At 37.2% G+C, this 19,977-nt stretch overlaps 1 protein-coding gene across 1 annotated transcript in view; it reads left to right on the plus strand.

The window, feature by feature from the left end:
• The window catches only part of CDC14A (cell division cycle 14A), a 183,025-nt gene extending 169,362 nt beyond the window's left edge, over positions 1-13,663 (plus strand). The window contains exon 16 of the mRNA XM_011935180.1: positions 11,637-13,663. Coding sequence (XP_011790570.1) covers positions 11,637-11,666 — 30 coding nt within the window. The 3' untranslated portion in view covers positions 11,667-13,663. The remainder of the gene's footprint in view (positions 1-11,636) is intronic.
• Positions 13,664-19,977: the final 6,314 nt, after the last annotated feature.

Raw genomic sequence — 19,977 nt, forward strand, 5'->3', positions numbered from 1 at the left:
GTTATGAATCACCTTGGTTGTTCAGCTTCATTTTATACTTTCTTATGTAGTGTCAATAATACTACTAGGTCAATAGAAAAGAGTCTTATTTTAATCTTGTGTCTTATTTTTTTGGCTAGGAGTAAAAGAAAGCAAGTGCTTTTTATATACCTATAAAAGCTGGCTGGGTGCAATGGTTCACACTATAATCCTAGCACTTTAGAAGGCTAAGGCAGGAGGATCACTTGAGGTCAGGAGTTTGAGAACAGCCTAGGCAATACAGAGAGACCCCATATCTTAAAAACTGAAATTAAATGAAATGGAAGCTTATCCAATTAATAAAGCTATAGCTAATATTTATGTAAGTGTCTACCATGAGCCCAGTATTTTTTTGGTAGAGCAAGGTAAGACAAATACATACAAGCCATTGTCCTCCACTAGATTAAAAACTTCATGCAGGCATCTTCTGGTGGAATTGATTACTCTTGTTTTTCTGGTCCTTTCTGTTTTTGCACTGCTGCCAGAATCCACTTAAAATACCAGTTTCCTAATGTAAGTCTTTGCTTAACAGCTTCTGTGGCTGAAGAATAAAACCAATTATTATAAGATTTTTCCTCTTTTTTTCTGAAATTCTGTAGTTTCACCATAATATAGCTATATACAGATTCATTATAATTTATCTTGCCTGGCGTCAGTGTGTACTTTCAATTTTAGGACTGCATGTTTAGTTATGGAAAATTCTCAGCCATCATTCTTTTTTTTTTTTTTTTTTTTTTTTTGTAGAGAGTGTCTTGCTATGTTGCTCAGGTTGGTCTCAAACTCCTGACCTCAAGCGATCCTCCTGCTTTGGCATCCCAAATTGCTGGGATTACAGGCTTGAGCCACCACACCCTGCTCCACTATCTTTTTGGATGTTGCTTTACTGCCTTTCCCCTTATTTTCTCCTTTTGCAATAGCCCCACAATTTTTTTACATTTTTTATTTATTCATTTATTTATTTTTTTAGAAGGAGTCTCACTCTTGTTACCCAGGCTGGAGTGCAATCTTGGCCCACTGCAACCTCCACCTCTCAGGTTCTCCACCTCCCAGGTTCAAGTGACTCTCCTGCCTCAGCTTCCTGAGTAGCTGGGACTACAGGTGCTTGCCACTACGCCTGGCTAATTTTTGTATTTTTAGTAGAGATGGGGTTTTGCCATGTTGGCCAGGATGGTCTCAAACTCCTTACCTCAGTGATCTGCCTGCCTCGGCCTCCCAAAGTGCTGGGATTACAGGCATAAGCCACTGCACCCAGCCAATAGCCCCCAAAACTTATAGTGGAGCCTTTCAATCTGTCGTTAATATTTCTTACCTTCTTTTTATGTTTTTCAGTTCCTAAGCTCTAGCTGTATTCTGATTGAATTCCTCCTATTATTTTTCAATTCATGGATTTTCTTTAATGTGTCAATTCTGGAGTATATCCCCCAATCCACTGACCTTTGATTTCAGGGGCTGTATCTTTCCTTTCCAGCATTTCTAATTTGATCCTCATGATAGCCATCTGTTCTAATTTGGGCCCGCCTGTTTTTGTTTTATGGCTTCTTATTCTTTTTATGTGTGTGTATGTGTATATATATATTTATTTATTTTCACCTGGAGGATCTCAGGTGATAAGGCATTTTGATATTGCCTTGTTATTTGCATTTCACCCTGTGAGAGTTTGCCTTGTGATTGCAGACTTTGTCAGTTCTCATAATGTTCATTTACTTTGTGTGTTAGGGAATTTGGTTCGTAGTTTCAGATTGCATGGGAGTTTTTGTGTGTTTCTCTCCTCTCTCTCTCTCTCTCTGTTTTTCCCTCCTCATCTGCTGACCTTCTTGTTGGCTCTACCTGATCATCTAGGCCTTTGGGTTTAGAAAGAGACCTTAATGATCCAGGCTTCCATCTCTTGGTGATCTCCTCCCAGGCTTGCTTCTCAGGCAGGGATGTGGCTCCACCTCAGCCCTGGCCCGAGGGCAATGGTCCCAATTTCTCTCAGCCTCCTTCCCCATGTGGGAGAGCCTGACTCCACCCCTGATTTCAGGCCAGCGGCTTTTCACCTATGTGCCCACATGAATAGAACACCTAGCCACCTCTGCAGGCTTCCAGCTGTGTAGCCAGAGTCCTACGACTGTCTTGATTGTTTCTGGGCCACAAAGATGTTGATCTTGCTTTTTAATTTCTGCTGTGCCCTTTATTTCTTCTTCATCTTTAAAAATATTTAATACATGCATACAGAGGGTAGTTTGGAGTGTACCATGTCGACATTAAGTAGGTCCAGTCTCTGCAGCTTGCCGTTCAGTGCCTTTTTCAGCCTTCCCCAACTAGCTTTCCAAACTCATTTCCCTCCCCTCCTGAACATGAACCTTCTGCTTCTGCCAGGCAGTTTCTTACGTCCTTAAATGTGCGCGGCTCCTCCTACCTCTGTGTTTTTCTTACATGCTAGGTCCCCAACTTGGTCTCCCTTCCTCCCCCCCTTTGCTTCTCACCTCCTTTCCATCAGGAGTTGGCCTAAGTCCAACCTCCTCCTCTGTGAAGCCTTCCTTAACCTCACCAGACCATAGCAATCCTGACGTTTTTTGAAGTCTTTCTGTTTGTATTGGTTATTGGCCTTCCTCATCCCTCTTTCGTATTGAGAGTCACCTATCTTGTGGATGTGTGGGCCTTGAATCCCCACTGAATTCCTTGATTGAGGTTAGAAAATGTCTTTTATTTTTGTTATCTCCGAAGCATCTGGCATTGAGCTATGCTTACCTGTTTGATTGTGGGTATACTCAGTCCATACTTGCACCTTTTCTAATATTATGTAGGTCATCTGTTTCTTCCAAAAATTTGAATTTTACTGTGTGCGCATGTGTGTGTCAGATCTTTAACTTAGAAAGGCATATTTTTATTGCAACTCCCTCTTACACACACATACGCATACATGTGGATGTGCATGCATGTGCAAACAAGCACAGACACCACGTGCACATTGCTTGTAAAGTCATTGGATTTGCCCGTAACAGAAACCTTTGGTAAATGACACAGTCTCTCCTTGATAGTGAATGTCTAACCAACTCAAAGGTTGATATATGTGGGAGAGAACTGTTTTTATCAGTTTAGAAATAGAGATTTTTCTCTCTTGGGCAGACTGTTGTGAGTCCTTCAGCCTTCTGTTATGAAAAAGCAGTAGACTGTAAGAGAAAATCAAGAAGTCTCCATTTGAAAGTGAGCAAAATAAGACTGACCCATTCCATCTCATTTTCCCTTATTTACTCTTTAAGTACACATTACTTACTCTCTGGTAGCTCCTAAATATCTATGGTTAAGAGGGGAAAGGCTGTGTTCCCACTTCCTATTAGGAACCTCATTTCCATGCTCTCCTGCCTTTTGCAAACATCATCCAAGGATACTCATATCTTTTTGTCCTCATCACTGTTATTACCTCCCTTCATCCCTGGAAGACTTTTGCTTCTACGTTTTAGCTGCCTAGGCACTACCAACATTCTGGACAACTGTAATATTTTTCTAATCATTATCATCATCCACTGTTTCTTGAATACCTTTTATGTGCCTGATATGGTATTAGGTACTTTATATCCATTCTCTTATTTATTTAACCTGCTATTTACAGATGGTGAAATCAAGACTCAGAGTGGCAATAACTTGCCCAAGGTGTCACAGTGATCTTATTTGAAACTTTCTTAACTTCAGTTATCTTTATTTTTGTTCACTTGAAAATTCGTTGAGTAAACCTTCTTATTGCTTAGCACATCGCTTCTGACATCTTGAATCCTGCCAGCCTCCTTTAAACATTTCCCCCTCCTCCTAACTCTGCTCCATGACCTCTTTCTGACCCTGCCTGTTTCCCCAGCCATCTCAGTTCACCTCTTTCCTTCTGTAGCCTGCATAGTCATTTTTGCTTCCTTTTTCCAACATTCTCACTTCTACTTGGACATTCTGTAACCACTTGATTACCAGCCTCCAAAATTAGATCAATTCAACCATCTGTTGTATCTGTTCCTCATCTCTCTCCTGTGAGCACTGTTGGAGAAAATCCCATAACTTTGCCAATTGGCTCCATCTCAAATGTGTTTCTAATCTACCCGGCCCTTCAGTGCTCCTAATTAGTTGTCTTATCCCTTCTTGGCTCCTTTTCTCTTCCCCACCCGGCTGTTCCAAAACTTTTTAACATTTTTCACCAACACAACCCCTTGCTGATCTCCAGAGTCAGTTGACCCTGCTTTGAAATCTGCTAAGAACATAGAATTTATCAGAAGTAATTTCCTCTAACTTGCCTCTTCTCTATCTCAAAGTTTATCTGCATCTGGACGCATCCATTTCTTCCTTCCCTTTTAAATCCAAAGAAACCCTACTGTTTTCCAATGATAACTCTACCTACATGTGCTGTTCTTTCCAGACTCTTCCATGATGTTGCCCTAACCACTTCCTTCCCCTTTTATATCTTCAGCCTCTTCCTCTCTGTTTGCAGGTCTCCTCACCTGCAAATGTGCACATCCAAGTTGGTAGGCTGGTGGGGGTTGGGGAGGAGTCTTCCCTCGGTCCTGTCTTCCTCTCACAGTTTCTCCTTTATGGCCAAACTTGGGGAAAGAGAAGCCTGCACTGCCCCCTCCCTTGTCTCTTTGGTACTCCTCCGCTTTGTAGCTGGGAGGTGGCCCCTCATTCTGGTGAAAGTCTCTCCCACAGATTACTGCCGACTTCTTCAAGGCCAGATCTGATGGGCTGCTGTTAGTTCTTCTTCTCCTAAGCCTGCCCCTTAATGATTGTCCTTACATTGACTCTTTCTCTTTGGGTAACCTCCTGAGCATTGGATCTACACTCTCAGCTTCCTCTGGGTGTTACCTGGGATGGAGAGAATACAGGTTCCTTCCACTGCCAGCTCCTCTTTGGTTTCCTAGCCAAATCATCTCATCTTTATTCATGTAGTCATCCAAGCTAGACATTTGGAGCCATCTTTGACACTACTTCTACATGCCTTTCCCTCTGTCACAGCAGTTACTAAGTCCTATCAAGTCTCCCTCTAAAATGCCTCTCTATCCCTCCATCCTTACCACTGCTGCCCTAATTGGGGTCTTCATGAACTATTGTGTAGCCCTTTCTGTCTTCCTGTCTCTTGCCTTTAATCTCTCCTCTATATTGTTGTCAGTGTTAAATTTCGGAGACACAGAGCTAATCAAATCCTTCTCATGTTTGACTTCATTCAGTTGCTCCACTCTGCCTACTGGGTCAAGTCTGGCTCCCCTGGCTTTGCATTCAGAGTTCTTCCCTGTCAGGCTGTGTGCCTCCTGCCAGCCTCCTCTCCAGCAGCTCTACCTGGCATCTGACCTGCATTTTGCAAGAGTGACATGACCTGCCTTGAGCCTGAACCTTAGCACTTGCAGTCCACTCTGCTTTCCCTTCTTTCTCTGCTTGTTTTTATATTTCTTGACCTGGCTCAATAGTTATCTTTTTGATAAGCATTTGTGACCCATCTAAACAGAATGGCTCTTCCTGTCTCGGCTCTCCTAGGAGTGCTGACACTCTCATATTATAGTCAGTTGTACATGATTCTCTCTCTCCTCTGCTTTCCTTTAAGCTTCTCTGAAACATCTTTGTTTCCTGAGGTTCCATAGTACAGTATAAGTGCCTAATAAATATTTATTGAACTAAAAGTTGGTTAATGTATCTGGGTTCGTGAATGTTGAAGTGCTTAGGAGCCTGGGTCTCATTGTTAGCATATGAAGCACTAACAAAAACAAACAAATTTCCACCTTTAGCTTTAATATACGGTAATCTGGGAGTTGTGTGTGTGTGTGTTTTTTTTTCTAGAAATGTGGCTTTACACTAAAATAAGAGAAAATAAATTTTAACTGAGTTTGCATCAATATAATTTTGGTGTTCAGATGAACTGAAAACACTCATGTAATGGTTGGCTGAGTCAAGCTGGGTGTCAACAATCTGTCATCTAACAATCGAGCTCTTTGTGATTGTTGAAAAGCATATATTAAATTTCTCCAGAAAAAAGAATCTATTAAAAATCATGTAGGAAGGTGAAAGACTATTTTATATAGCATTATAATGAACCCAAATTGGCTTGTTAAGTCTTGAAGTCCCTGAAATACACAGAGAACACTGTGGGAAAATGTACACATGCCTTTTGAACCTGATTTTATCACAAACTTTAGTCTTTTTATCTTAATATGATACCAATGAAACCATACCCAGCTACATTTCATCTAGTGTTATTGGAGGAAATATGCATCAAATTAACAGAGGCAAATTCTTTCAGTATTGTACGTATTGGGTACAATATACACTACTTGCGTGACAGGTGCACTGAAATTGCAGACTTCACCACTATACAATTCATCCATGTAGCCAAAAACCACCTGTACCTCAAAACCTATTGAAATAAAAAAATAAAAAGTACTTTCAGTATTGTAAAACCACAGTTATGGAAATAAGTATCAATGTACACATCACATTTTCTGTGTTAATTTGTAAGCAATGCAAAAACTGAAAACACTGTTACAAAGGCATAAAGAGACATAGGAGTACAGAGGCAGTTATGGGTGTATTTATTTTTTCCCATTGTTGTATTTGTTCATTAAAACTTAAAACACTATAGTTATGTATAAATTGCCATGTTGCCAAGCATGTATTTTTTCCTTTAATTTCAATCCCATTAAAACAAACCATTTTTATTTTAGGTGCTTTTTGCCTCTGTGGTTATAACTTAAACCAGGGATAACTAGTACACTATTTTTTATTCCTTAAAGGACTTGGGAAAATGTAGGAAAGAAAATATCAGTGTGGCAAAAAGTCCATGAACATTTTGAATCAGGATTTTGACCTCAGTAGGATGCTAACATTCCAGGCCATTGGATTCTTTGGTTCAAGTTATTTGAACATTAAGACATGGTTACATTCATTTCTGTCAAGGACCTTAATCTTTCATTATTCTTTATAATTTTCTGTTTTTGATAGCTAACATGTTTTATTTATTAACCATCTGTACAATATTTATATCTATAATTATTAGACATTTTCCTACCATGATTAGGTAACTGGGCTGTTTAAAAAAGAAACACCTCCAGAATAGCTAAAATTTTAAAGTTACTACCTACATCTGCCAAAACAGATTAGTAGCAGATTTCCAGAACAGAACAAATTGTCTTGATCTCCTTACCTAACACTTTGTTTTATGTCAAATCTTACTGCTTTCAGGGAACAAGACTTCTTGATGGAAGCTTATATTTTGACATAAAAATTTTGGGGGCTGCAAATGTAAGGCAATTTTATCCTTATTTTTCAGGTTGAATATTGCTACATTATTAATTTTATGGTATTCATACAATAAGAATACCACATATTCATGATAAACTTGATTTGGTCCTAACTCACTATAACTCTGTTGAACTTACTAATTATATGAGCTTGAATATTATATTTGAGAAATTAAAATCTCTTGGTTATATAAACAAGGGCTAACTTCTAACATAATATTTATACTTCAGGTTTCGCTTTCTTTATAACCATCTTCATTGTCATTGTTATAATTTATTTTGTATTTCAGATTCATTAATTCATTATCGTAACAACAAAAAACATTGGCCAAGCAGAATTAAAACTTTAATCAATCATAATACCTAAGCATGGATATTCTTATAATGAAAATTTCTTTTAAATTTAGAATATTCCTGAAAATTCTTTGAATTCAGGCCTGATGAAAATCATTCAAAAACGTATTTATCTTTTAATGCAACAAATATTTTTTAATAATTTTTTAAAATTCACTCAGAATCACAGCTTGCCTAAGGTCATTATTTGTCTCTGTTATGGTGATAGAGAATGTTGGATTGAATATGTAGTGATCACAAGACAAATGCTGGCTGTCTTGAGACATTATGGTAGCTAAGGGTTTGAGCTTTAGAGTCAGACTGCTAGGGTTCAAATTCCAGCTCCACCAATTCTTAATTACATGAATTGGGGCTAATTACTGCTTTGTGCCTCAGTTTCCTCATCTGTAAAGTGGGTTGCCTCAAACATTTAATGCATGAATATGTATAAGCTGTTTAGAACTGTCCTTAGCATATAGAAAGTACTCAAATATCTAGCTCAGAATAATTGACGTGTCAAGTAATACATCTAACTTGTTAGGAACTTCAGATAGTTGTATTTAATCTATTTTTGAATAATAAAACCAATAGCAATAATATTTTTCATGGAATTCAAAATGCAAATGCAATTTTACTATAACATGTAATTTTACTATAAAAATTAAAAATACTAGTAACTGGCTATTATCTTTTCTGGGATATTAGGAATTTTACAATACATGGACATTTGGAAAACATTGTAGTTTGGTAGTCCTACCTGTGACTACAAAATAAAGCATGAAGTTATGCTTTGTTACGATGTATATTAGGTCAAACCAGGCACCCATATGGCTTATCTATCTATCCTATCTAAGATTTCAAATGGAGAATACTTGTGTTTCTCTTTGAGGTTTCCTCAACCATGGCTGAGTACAAATGACCCAGAGAGACCCTCAGCACAACCCCATAGGATAACCATGTGATACTTGAAGTTTAAATATTCCTGTCATCCAACACTATTGCTCCCTGAATAGAAAGGTCTCATGGTGTTAGTTATGCTTTTGTTAAGTGAATAATCTTGGAGACTTGAATAATTCTCTTCTCCCCTTAGTGCATTTCTTTTTTTTTTTGAGACGGAGTTTTGCTCTGTCACCCAGGCTGGAGTGCAATGGCGTGATCTGAGCTCACTGCAGCTTCCACCTCCTGGGTTCAAGTGATTCTTCTGCCTCAGCCTCCCGAGTAGCTGGGATTACAGGAATGTGCCACCATACCATACTAATCTTTTGTATTTTTAGCGGAGATGGGGTTTCGCCATGTTGGCCAGGCTGGCCTTGAACTCCTGACTTCAGATGATCCACCTGCCTTGGCCTCCCAAAGTGCTGGAATTACAGATGTGAGCCACCATGCCAGGCCCCCTTAGTGCATTTCTATTAAGATTTTTATTTTAGATTGAAAATGAAAGGAAGTTAATTTGTTACAAACTACTGATGTCAGAATAATTTGCTAAACCCTTTTTACTGATCTTTTATTTCCCTTTCCTTTATGCCATATAAAGAAACCATTGGAACATGTTTTGTTCTGAGGACTTTGGTATTATATTTTTATCCCCTAGTGCTTAATAGATACAACCGATGGGTCTGTAATTATTTGTCTAATGAATTGAACTGGTGGGACAGAAGGTCCATTCGTCAGCCAAATGGTGTCATCATTTGTTTGCAGAGGGCTACAGGGCCAGTTAGGCAACATAAGAGAGCAAATTAGGGGTTTGGAAAAGGAAATAGTGGGGCTTGTGGTGAACTGTATCTGAGGCCAGATGAAATACCAGCCAGGGCTTGTGAGCTCTGTGTGAAAGTAAAGGCTTTGGCCAGAAGACTAATGAATATATTCTCCATGTGAATAACAGAAATCTTTAAAATGTTCTAGACTACTTCTGTTTTCCAGTTCACTGGGTACCATGGTTCATTAAATAAGTAAATAAATAAATGAATAGATATGTGTGTGTTTATATATATAAATACATGAAATATATGCACATACACATATTTGCTCCCTCTTTATTGAGGTACATATGAAATACTTCACCCTGTAAAAAAGTTGGTTTAACAAAGGTCACTTGTCTAATGTTTATTTGCTACATCTCTGTTTATTGATAATTGATGGAGCTTGCAAAAACAACTTCGTTCTAAGTCATATGTAATATGAAGAGTTTTCTAATTTCTGTTAGTGACAACATGCACAACTTTACTAACTGGAACAAAAGTAAAAGTTAAATATTCTCAAAAAAGCACTAGCTGAGCTACACACACACACACACACACACAGACAGACACACACACACACACACACACACAACATACCTTTGTGGCATTCTTATAGCTAGGGGACTTAACTGGCTCTCCCCTCTGACTGCTTGCCAGACTTAGAAGAAACCGAGAAAGAAAAAGCAGGTAGAAAAAATTTTTATGCTCTAATTGCGTGTGTGGTAGCTGGTGTCCCTCAAGTGGAATGTATATGGGCTTCAAGGCTTTTGACCAATTTCACTGGACTTCCTCAGGATCTTACCTCTTTTATTCCCACTGTGGGTTCAGGTATATTTATAGTATAGTGCTCTGATTCTTGATAATCTCGCTCCTGTTTTGAAGTATTAGCATGAACCACATACAAGAAAGTTAATAGCCAAACCTTTTCCATTCTTCCTACAGCTCTTGAAACTGGCAGCCTTGAGAACCACCCATTTCCCTTACTACCTCTCACCTAAGCCTTTCTTGGTGTACAATGTTAATGTTACACTACATATATTACTATTTAATGTTGACACCGCTGTCTTTTCATTTCACGTCTGTTATGATGTTGTGGGTTTCGCCCTTTGCGGTCAGGGACCATAACTCTTTGACACACTGTGTTAATAGGGACTTACTCAGGAAATGGCTGTTCATAGGGTGTAAAATTCACTGCGGTTTTGAAGCTGAGAAAAAATACCTTGAATCCTTTTGTAAGTTCTTTGGAAAATGGACAGATTCTGATAACCTATATCATCACCAAACTGAACCTGTCTTATAATTGACTAGACCTGTTAATAAAATGTTACAGACTAATTTGAGAAATAATTATCGGGTGGGAGAAAAGGGCATTTACTAGAAAATCAAGTAAACTTTGTTGTCCTCAGGTATTTAATTGGAAGAATTGAGCAAAAAATTTGTTAATGTTTGGATTGGTTTATGTTCCTTTTTCTAACCACTGTTTCCTGCTAAAAAAAAAAAATAACTATTTGGCTAACTTTCTGTAACTCTCTTTATCTTTTCCTGTTTTATGTCTGTTGTCCCAGGCATTCTGATTACATATCCCAATCATGCTCCTTTTACATGTTAGTATCTAATATGGTGTCTTGTATTGTTTACTTGAAAATTGCCTATTGTTTATTAAATTCTGACAGCAAGACTCTTCTGTATAAATGTTTTTGGGTCTTAAGATCAGATTTCAAATCTTTCAAATCAAATGATCTTTCAAATCAAATGGTAGTATTTTGTGTCCCCTTTAAGGGAAAGGATTTGTAAGATATTTATAATTTCAAGCATTCTTAAGGAATTTATTTAAATGGCTGCTAATTCTGCATTAGAAGCATGCCATTGACATTGATACGTATTGAATTAAATTTAAGGATAAATAATCTCAAAGTATATTCTAGTAATCTTTAATTAGTTAAAAGTATCTTTTAATATTTTTAAGTAAAACTCACTAATTGCAGAAATGCTTAGAGATGAGTTTAGGCTACCTACCAATTTTTAAATTAAAACTTAATTTTTAGTCACTATAAATAAATTAGTAAACCTTTTAAAATATGAAGTTTTCTTACAATCACTTTGCATAATTGAGTATCTCATTCTTACTTAGCTAATGCTTTGTGTCTCCCGTCTTTTTGTTTCTATTTTGGCTTAGTTTATTTCATTGATCTTTGGTGTAATAGACCTAAGCTGCCTTGTGTGGAAGGGAGAAGCTGCATGACTTGCTAGAAGTTTTACATGTGATGGAATTTAACCTCAGTTTATGTCTCTCCCTGCACAGTCCCTTCAGTCTGAATATGTTCATTACTAAGGCCTTGCCACTCCAGTGAAAGCTGTTCCTCTCTTAGACACAATTTCTTCATCTGGACAAGCAGTGGAGAGGGAAAGCAACTTCTTGCTGGAAGAATATCTCTGCCTTCTTACCTTAAATGAAAGAGAGCACTAAGATAACACCTTCAAGAGACTTGAAAACAGAAAACTGGTTAATGACTACTATAAATGCACTGAAACTATGTTTATGGAGATTTCCATACTTTTAAAGACAGTTTTAATGCTGAATTTGGTATTTTGAAGGGTTATGTTTAATGTATTTTGGTAATACATTTATTATATTTACATGTACAGTGTTACATTATATATGTATTGTGAACTTTAAAAGGCTATTTTGATAAATTTATAAATATATAAAATTATGTGAAAACAAGACTATATTTTGATTTGGATTTTCCTGCTGTTTGCTACCAAAAAATTGTATTTTAAGTCTATTTAGTTTTAGTATGGTTTTGTCTCTAATGAATAAAGAATTCCTTCTTATTAAGAAGAAGTAAGGGAGAAAGGTTTTAGAAAGTGATTTTTATGCTCCCACTATAAATACGGCAGATCAGTTCATTCTTTTGGGAAGTCAGTTTAATTACACTGAGTTTATCCAAGTTTATCTCTACCAAGAGTATAATGGCATGGGATGACTTATTTAGGACAATTCCCTTTCCCATTGTTTTTGTTGCTGAGCCAATTTGAGTTAGTTTTGCATCCTGGGGGGCTTTAAAAAACTTAGCATGCAGTGGAAGATCAGAATTCACTGAATATTTCTTCTGAGAGCATGGTTTCATGGTTTTTCTCTATGAAGTGACTCAATATTCCAAATGTTTTTCTTTCCTTCCTTCTTTCAAAAGAGTTCTTAACCCAATTAGAATATCCTGCTTTGGGTACGAGGTTGTTGTTGCCTGTAATCACACATGGTTTGACATCAGTTTTAAATCAATGGAGAGAAAAAACTGAAAAAGATAAAAAGATGCTGCTAAGTAGTTCTCTGTATTAAAGGAGATATTTTTAAAACAGGGTACAACCCCCTGCTGCACACGCTAGCATATCTGGAACCTAATATGAAAATGAAAGGACCCTTATAGGTACTCACAGCCCTTTCATGTAAGTATGATCTGATATTTAGGTCTTCAGAAACCCGTAGGTTTCATTTCTATGAGGAATCGAGGAGCCTTACATCCTGATATCCTTCCAGGCTGCTTAAGAATGGACTGCTTCGACACTGAAAGTGCTAGTTAAATGGATTCATATGAAGTGCTTTACTCCCAACCATTGAGTTATTTATAATGTATTTATTGGGGGGGTACCTTGAGTCTATTATGTATGCTTCATCAAAACATCTTGTTCATGTTTTATGTTTTTTAAAAAGGCATTTGAATGAATGTTTGACTCAGGTTTATTAAATTAACCTTCAGTAACTGCAGTACCAAAAATTACACTCAACTGATAAAAAAATGAATTGTATGATTTAGGAATCAAAAACTAAAATAAGTGGAATTGTATATCTTTTCTAAAGTTGAAAAAGTAAAATATTTTATTATGAGTTATTGTAAAAAATTGGTTAATTGTATAGGAAGATGACAGTATTTTTTTCAAGTTATAAAAAGTAATTCAGATGATATTTGAGAAATAGGGGAGAGGGAATCATGTTGACAGTTTTAGTTCTGTGAACACTAATTTGTGTGAAGCTATTAAAATGATTGTAAAGTTGACTACTGTAAATTTTCCATAATTATGTGTGTATATATGTCATATGTATGTACATGTATATGTCTTAAAATTACTTTACACATGTGCATACATAGACACACCAAGAAGTGGATGTATATAATATAGAAAGTATATAGCAAAGTAATTCTACTCTGATAATAAAAATTGTTTGACATGTATTTTGTTATGAATAGTTTATCTTCCAAAAGATATTTTGCTCTATTTTAAAGTGTAGAAGAATACACTGCTAATAAATAATAAAAGTTTTATGCAATTCACTTATTCTTTGGCATTTATAATTTGGATTTTTGAGTTATCAATGTACTGAAGTCTCTTTATAATTTTATTTTTGGTTCAGTGTGGTCGGTGCCTTGAGTGTTTCAAGATCTCTATTCTGGATTTTAGTTTATCTTTTATTGACTTTCTAGGTTGTGGCCATTGCCTGAAATACATGACAGTGAGCTCACAGAAATCTTACACGTTGAATTTCACAAAAATCATATAATGTTAGGTTCTTGCTTGCTTTCTCTTTTTTTCTCTGTCAATAAAAGACTGATCCTGAACAGTGTTTTGGGTCCTGCTTAGTCATTTATGACTACTGATGACTATTGTATGATTGGTCATCAGTTTCTTTAGAAAAAGAATGATATTTTTCTTAAACAAGAAATTACAGAAATAAATCAGTTGGAACAAACCTCATACCTGTTGGATCTATGCCCTGAAAAGTCAGCTTGGGAGGAAGAAGCTACACTATTTATTGGAGATATTTTATATAGTAAACTGGATCTCTTTGCATTATGATGTGTCTGGTTTTTTTTTTTCTTTAATTTCTTTCTCTTTTTTTAAGAATGCAAAGGAAAGGTTGTGGATGAGAAGGTAGTTTTACATTTGGAATTGGGAATCTGCAAATAGCTGTCCTCACAACATTGCATGAAACGATTGGGGTACCAAGGTTTTCATAGGACCACATCTTAAAGAAGGAGATTTCTTATGAAATAATGAACCTGTTTCACAGGGAAGAAGGAAATCTCTTTTTGTACAGATTGGGTTTTTATGAAAAAGAAAGTAAAAAAACAAATCAATTAGCTGGTTTCAACAGATTTCTCACCTATTGAGTTTACATGTTTCTTTTTTTATCCTTAGATGTAAAATGATTTATAAATCTCAAAACACACCTGGGAAAACTATGTGATTCAAATATAGCAGGAACATGAATTTACCAACTATACACAAATGTATTTTGAAAGTTGTTTTTACTTTTATGCTTTCTTCAGTGACATGTTAAACCATTAATATGTTGTGTCTAATTAAACCAGCTGTTAGTATATAAGCAGAACAGGACTCCATGGGCTTCATGTCATAGAAGAAGTCTGTACTCCATCCAAAAGTACCGTCATAAAGCAGAGTCCCCTTTGCAACACTTAGCAAAGCAAGAATTTGGTCACTGTATGTCTCCTCAGAAGATTAATTAGGGACAATTCCAATTACAGAAGGATATAATTTACAGCAGAAAACTCCTTTATTTACACATGGGTTGCATAGGGTTGACAACTATGGCATATAATGGAAAGTAGGAAATAATTGTATTAAGTTATTTTGAGCTGAATTGAAATGTTAATATATTCCCACCCAGTTCCCTCTCTATGGATTGAGTTATGATAATCATATCAAGAAGGAGAAAAATAGCTTTTCTCGAGAATTTTAAACTTTTTTTGCTAAGTACAAGGAGAAACTTACGTTAAAAGACTAGTTTTAATGTGAAACGTATTCGGAACAGGTTTTAAGTGGACAAACATAAATTAGCTGACCTTTTCACTCTCCATGCCTTGTTTTAACCTGCACGCCACTAAAATCAAAGTAAATCACATCACCACTTGGTGCTGTCTCCTTTGGTTCGAACCAAGTTGACCACACATTTTTGAGAAGTTGAACTGCAAGTGAAGAATGGGGCATGGTAATAACTGTAGAAATGACTCTGTCTGCAAATATTTACATTAAAACTTCGGATTTGGGGGTAGTAATCTATCAAATATGTAGTCATCCCTCCATATCCATGGGGGATTAGTCCCAGAACCTCTGTGGATACCCAAATGAGAGGATGTTCATGTCCCTTATATATAACGGTGTGGTATTTGCATATAACCTATGCACATCCTCCTGTATGCTTTAAATCATCTCTAGATTGCTTATAATATCTAATACAATGTAATGCCATCTAAATCATTATTATATTGTTTAAGGAATAATGACAAGAAAAAATGTCTGTACATGTTCAGTATAGTAGAGATGCAATTATTTTTTTTCCCCTGAATATTTTTTATCCCTGATTGGTTGAATCTATGGATGTGGAACCTATAGATATGGATAGCCAATGGTATTTTGTTTATTTGTATTATGGCTGTCTTCCAAAAGGATCTGAAGTGGCTTCATAGAACCAAGCAGGTGTACCATAGGGAGAGTAAATAGGGGCTTTGGACATTGAATTTCGAGGCAACTGACACTGAGGCTTGAAGCTGAAGTAAAGCAGCCTCTCAGACATCACAGGAGATCTGTCCTTTCCAGACTGGGTGCATTTACGCCACACACGCACTTTTAGTCAATTCCAGGACTCTTCATTGGCACTTACTTTACTCAATTTTTAAGAAAAGGTTATCTCCAAGTGAGACTGCCATTCTTAATATTCAGATCCCCAAAAATAATTATGTCGAGTACGTGGAAGGACAAAATTGGAACCAGAGATCAGATTACTATGAGAATCCATCTATCCACCTACCTACTACTCTCCTACCAACCTACCATATAACTGGGCTTTACTAGAGCTAATGTAAGTGTAACATACGCTTTTTTGTACTGGGAAGTTAAATAAAACTTGGAAGACACAGGGTCCCACAGACTAGAGAAGAAAGGAGCTGGTCTTTGTGAAAAACCCAAAAATAAATAAAACAGTGGAGGAGAGGGAGCCATGTTTTAAAAATCTAGGTTCCTTACAGGCAGAGAGACATTTTGTTTTAAATGGAAAAACATAAATTGGATACCATACTTCAACAAGCATGTTCCAGGCAGTTTTATCAACTCAGGAAAGAGGTCACCAGTTAACTTTTCAAGCAGCTTGGGGTTGTAAAGTAATGTAGCATCTGCCGAGTGTGACCAGCAGGATTGGAAAGGTAGGCCTAGCTTTTTCTGATTTGAGGTTTTGTGTAATATTCACTTCCTCTTTCTCCCTTCTCCACTTTTCACACCAATGTGTTTCACAAGCATGGCCGCCAATCCTAGACTTTTCCTGCTGCTTCAGGCCCAGCTGGTAGCTTACTTTACCATTTTGGTGCCTTCAATGACCAGCGACTAAATGGCCAGGCACCACGTCAAATGACAACACTCCAGGAACTATACAGCTAACATCTGTTAGCAGAGACACTGGTGGCAAAATCCCTGGGCTCAAACAGTCTCGTATCACATCCCCATAGAGCACCAGCCCTGGAGTTTTCTTTCTCTCATTTGCTCTGGAGGCTGAATCAGAGATGCTGGCCCTGAGATGGGTGCCCTGTCATGACAAGAAGTGGGACTGCTGAGTGCAACCTTGCAAATCTACTAAGCTGACAAACTGTGACTTTGCTTTGATCTATTTTAAAGTCAAATCTGTTGGGGCAAATTATCCTTAATTAAGGATTTCTGTTTAAGTGACAAGTAGTTAGGATTGTTAATTTTTAAGGTAAACCAAAAGAGGAAAAGTTCACTCATCTGGTCTGGAGGAGAGATGAAAGTCAGTTACTAAGTCAGGATCTAATTATTTATCTAATTAGCAAAGCCCTGTGTATTGGGAGCCCCTAAGAGCATTCCCAGTTTTGATAATTTGCTAAGAAGGACTCACAGGACCCAACGTATAGTTATAACCACAAGCTAAGATTTATTACAGTCAAAAAAATACAAAGCAAAATCAGCAAAGGGAAAAGGCACATGGGGTTAAATCTGGAGGAAGCCGAGCACCAGCGCCCACGAGTCCTCTCCCAGTGGAGTCGCACAGGACACACTGAATTCCCCCATTAGGGAGGTGTGACACGTGTGAAGCATTTTCTACCAAAGAAGTTCATTGGAGACTCAGCATCCTTGGTTTCTACTGCTGGCTGGTCACATGGGCAGCCTTTGTAGAGCACGATCAAAATTCCAGACGCCCAGAAGGAAAGCAGGTATTCCAGATAAACCATATTGTTTACACAGTCTAGGTGCAGTGAGCTACACTTATCATTCAGAGGAAGTTTTATATCAGTGTAGGGGAACCATTTACCAGTCAAGTTCTCAGGCACAAGTCAAAGACAACCTTACAAGCAAGCCATTCACAAGACAGTCTCAGGCCTGATTTTTAAATACTTTTCTGTATACCCTAGATCACAGCCAACTAATTTCGTGGGAACTAAAACCCATTTAAATTAATGTGCAGTTTTCCCTCAGGCTGTTGACCCAAACCTGTGTTTTTAGAAAACTTGTTTGTGGAGGGAAGAGTTGTGATCTAGGAGACGGGAACTCTATCTTTTGGGACTCTAGTGGTCCAGATGGGCCAGAGCTCTGGTTTCTGTTTTGTTTTCGAAAGGATAAATTTGGAAGTGGTGCAGCTTTCCCTTATAGAACACTCTACTGGCCACAGTAAACCTGCTACTACCCGATGTCTACAATATTCCAACCTCTTTCAGGCCAAACGAGTAGGAGAAACTCACCAACTCATATTTGCTGTAAGAGATAAACTAGTCTCAAAATTTTGCTCTCAATATCTATGCCACCTCCCTGTTATTTATGAGTAAAAGAAATAAAAATGTAAGTTAATGCAGTTTTAAAAATGCTGCAATTTAAAGACAAAGAAAAAAAGAACAGTAAAAATTAAAGCTAAAAAAATAATGATTGCAAAAGGTAGGCAACAGAGGCTTTTAAAATGATAAACTTAAAACAATATAAATTCAAATGACACAACATTTATAGAAATGGATATATCTTAGGGCAATAAGAAGATAGCATGTAGGCTACTTACAGATTCGTAGCACTTTAGTACCTTGTTTGGCCTACAGTAATTGAATAATTAAAGTTACCCCGAAGGCTTAACAGCTTTTGAAAGTCTACGGATGCCAAGCTGTCAATCTAAGTGCAATCATTTTGAGCTGACAAAATGTCTTGCTCGTAGGCGTTGTCCTTAGACTCTTCTGCCTGGGGATTTTGGTTCACAAGACAAGTCCAGGGTAGCTCTCTCTTGGGATTGGGCTAAATGGAAGGCCTGTGGGCATCTGTAACTTTCTCTGCACATATATCTCTCTTGCTTAGGAATGTTTTAAACTTTTAATTATCTTTTATGTTTTATTTTTTAAAAAACCAAGTTTTTAAAAATGTGTTCTTACCTTTTAAGTCACCTTCTTACATATTTTCACATGCCACATGAAGTCAATCCTCTCAGCATCAGCTTGCTTTCCACCTTCTTCAGGAAGCCTTTCTCACTCTGGGTTTGGCAAAGTATAATTTTTTTTTCTCTCCCTAAGCAGTGACATCCTTAATTAGGGTTGTGTGCCTTTTATTACTCTAACCCACGTAACTGAAACATAATAAGCATAGGTTAGGCCTTTTTTAAAATTCCACTTTGTATTTCTTTTCACATTTTATCTGAGTTCTTCAGAAATGGTTACATAGATTCATTTTCTTGAGTGGAGCTCTGGCGATTACATCTAGAGTTCTGACTGAAATCTGGTTTGGGACAGCATCCTACGGGGGCGGGGGCAGAACTTTGAACAAGCTGTATTGGAAAAGATTCGGGGAGGTTTATTGGGCTACTGCCTCTGGTCGGGGACATTGCTGGTTCAGAAAAAAATTGAGACAGCGGGAAGGGAATAAAATATAAGAACTCATATTTACCCACACAGATTGGAAAGTTGACTGTGGATTGATATTCAGTCCCTCATTCAGCAACGTTTATTGAAAGGCTGCTGTGGAGCAACAGACACAAAGTTAAAACCGTTGTGCTGAAGTTCACAGTTTTCTGAGGAACACAGACAGGAAACGGAGGAAATAGAGAGTTGTTCACCGGGTATAAAGTTACAGCTAGCTATAAGACAGATACATTCTAGATATCTGCTGTACAACCTAGTGCCTGTAGATAACAATACAGTGCCGTAAACTTAAAAATTTAAGAAGGTAGCTTTCACATGAAGTATTCTTACCAAAATAAAAGTGTGTTTCCTCCACAAGGAAACATTTGGAGATAATGGATATGTTGATCACCTTGATTGTGGTGATAGTATCACAGGTACTTGCATCTACAAACTAATTGAATCTTACACATTAAATATATGTAGTTTTATTATACATCAATCATTCCTCAATAAAGCTGTAGAAATCTGTACAAATAGAAAGGGATAGGGATAACATATTTATGGTACTTCCAATGAAACACGAGATGTCAGTATTCTCCATTTACATCTATAAATTCACCGTAGTCGCAGTAAAAATTCCAGAGAGTTTTCTGGGGGAAAAAAAATGGTGCCCAGGGTCTATTCCAGACCAATTAAATCAAAACTTCGGCCATGGGGCCTAAGACTTATTTTTAATTTTTTTTTAAA

Source organism: Colobus angolensis, unplaced genomic scaffold, assembly GCF_000951035.1.
Source record: "Colobus angolensis palliatus isolate OR3802 unplaced genomic scaffold, Cang.pa_1.0 Scaffold141, whole genome shotgun sequence".
Taxonomy (NCBI): Eukaryota; Metazoa; Chordata; class Mammalia; order Primates; family Cercopithecidae; genus Colobus; species Colobus angolensis.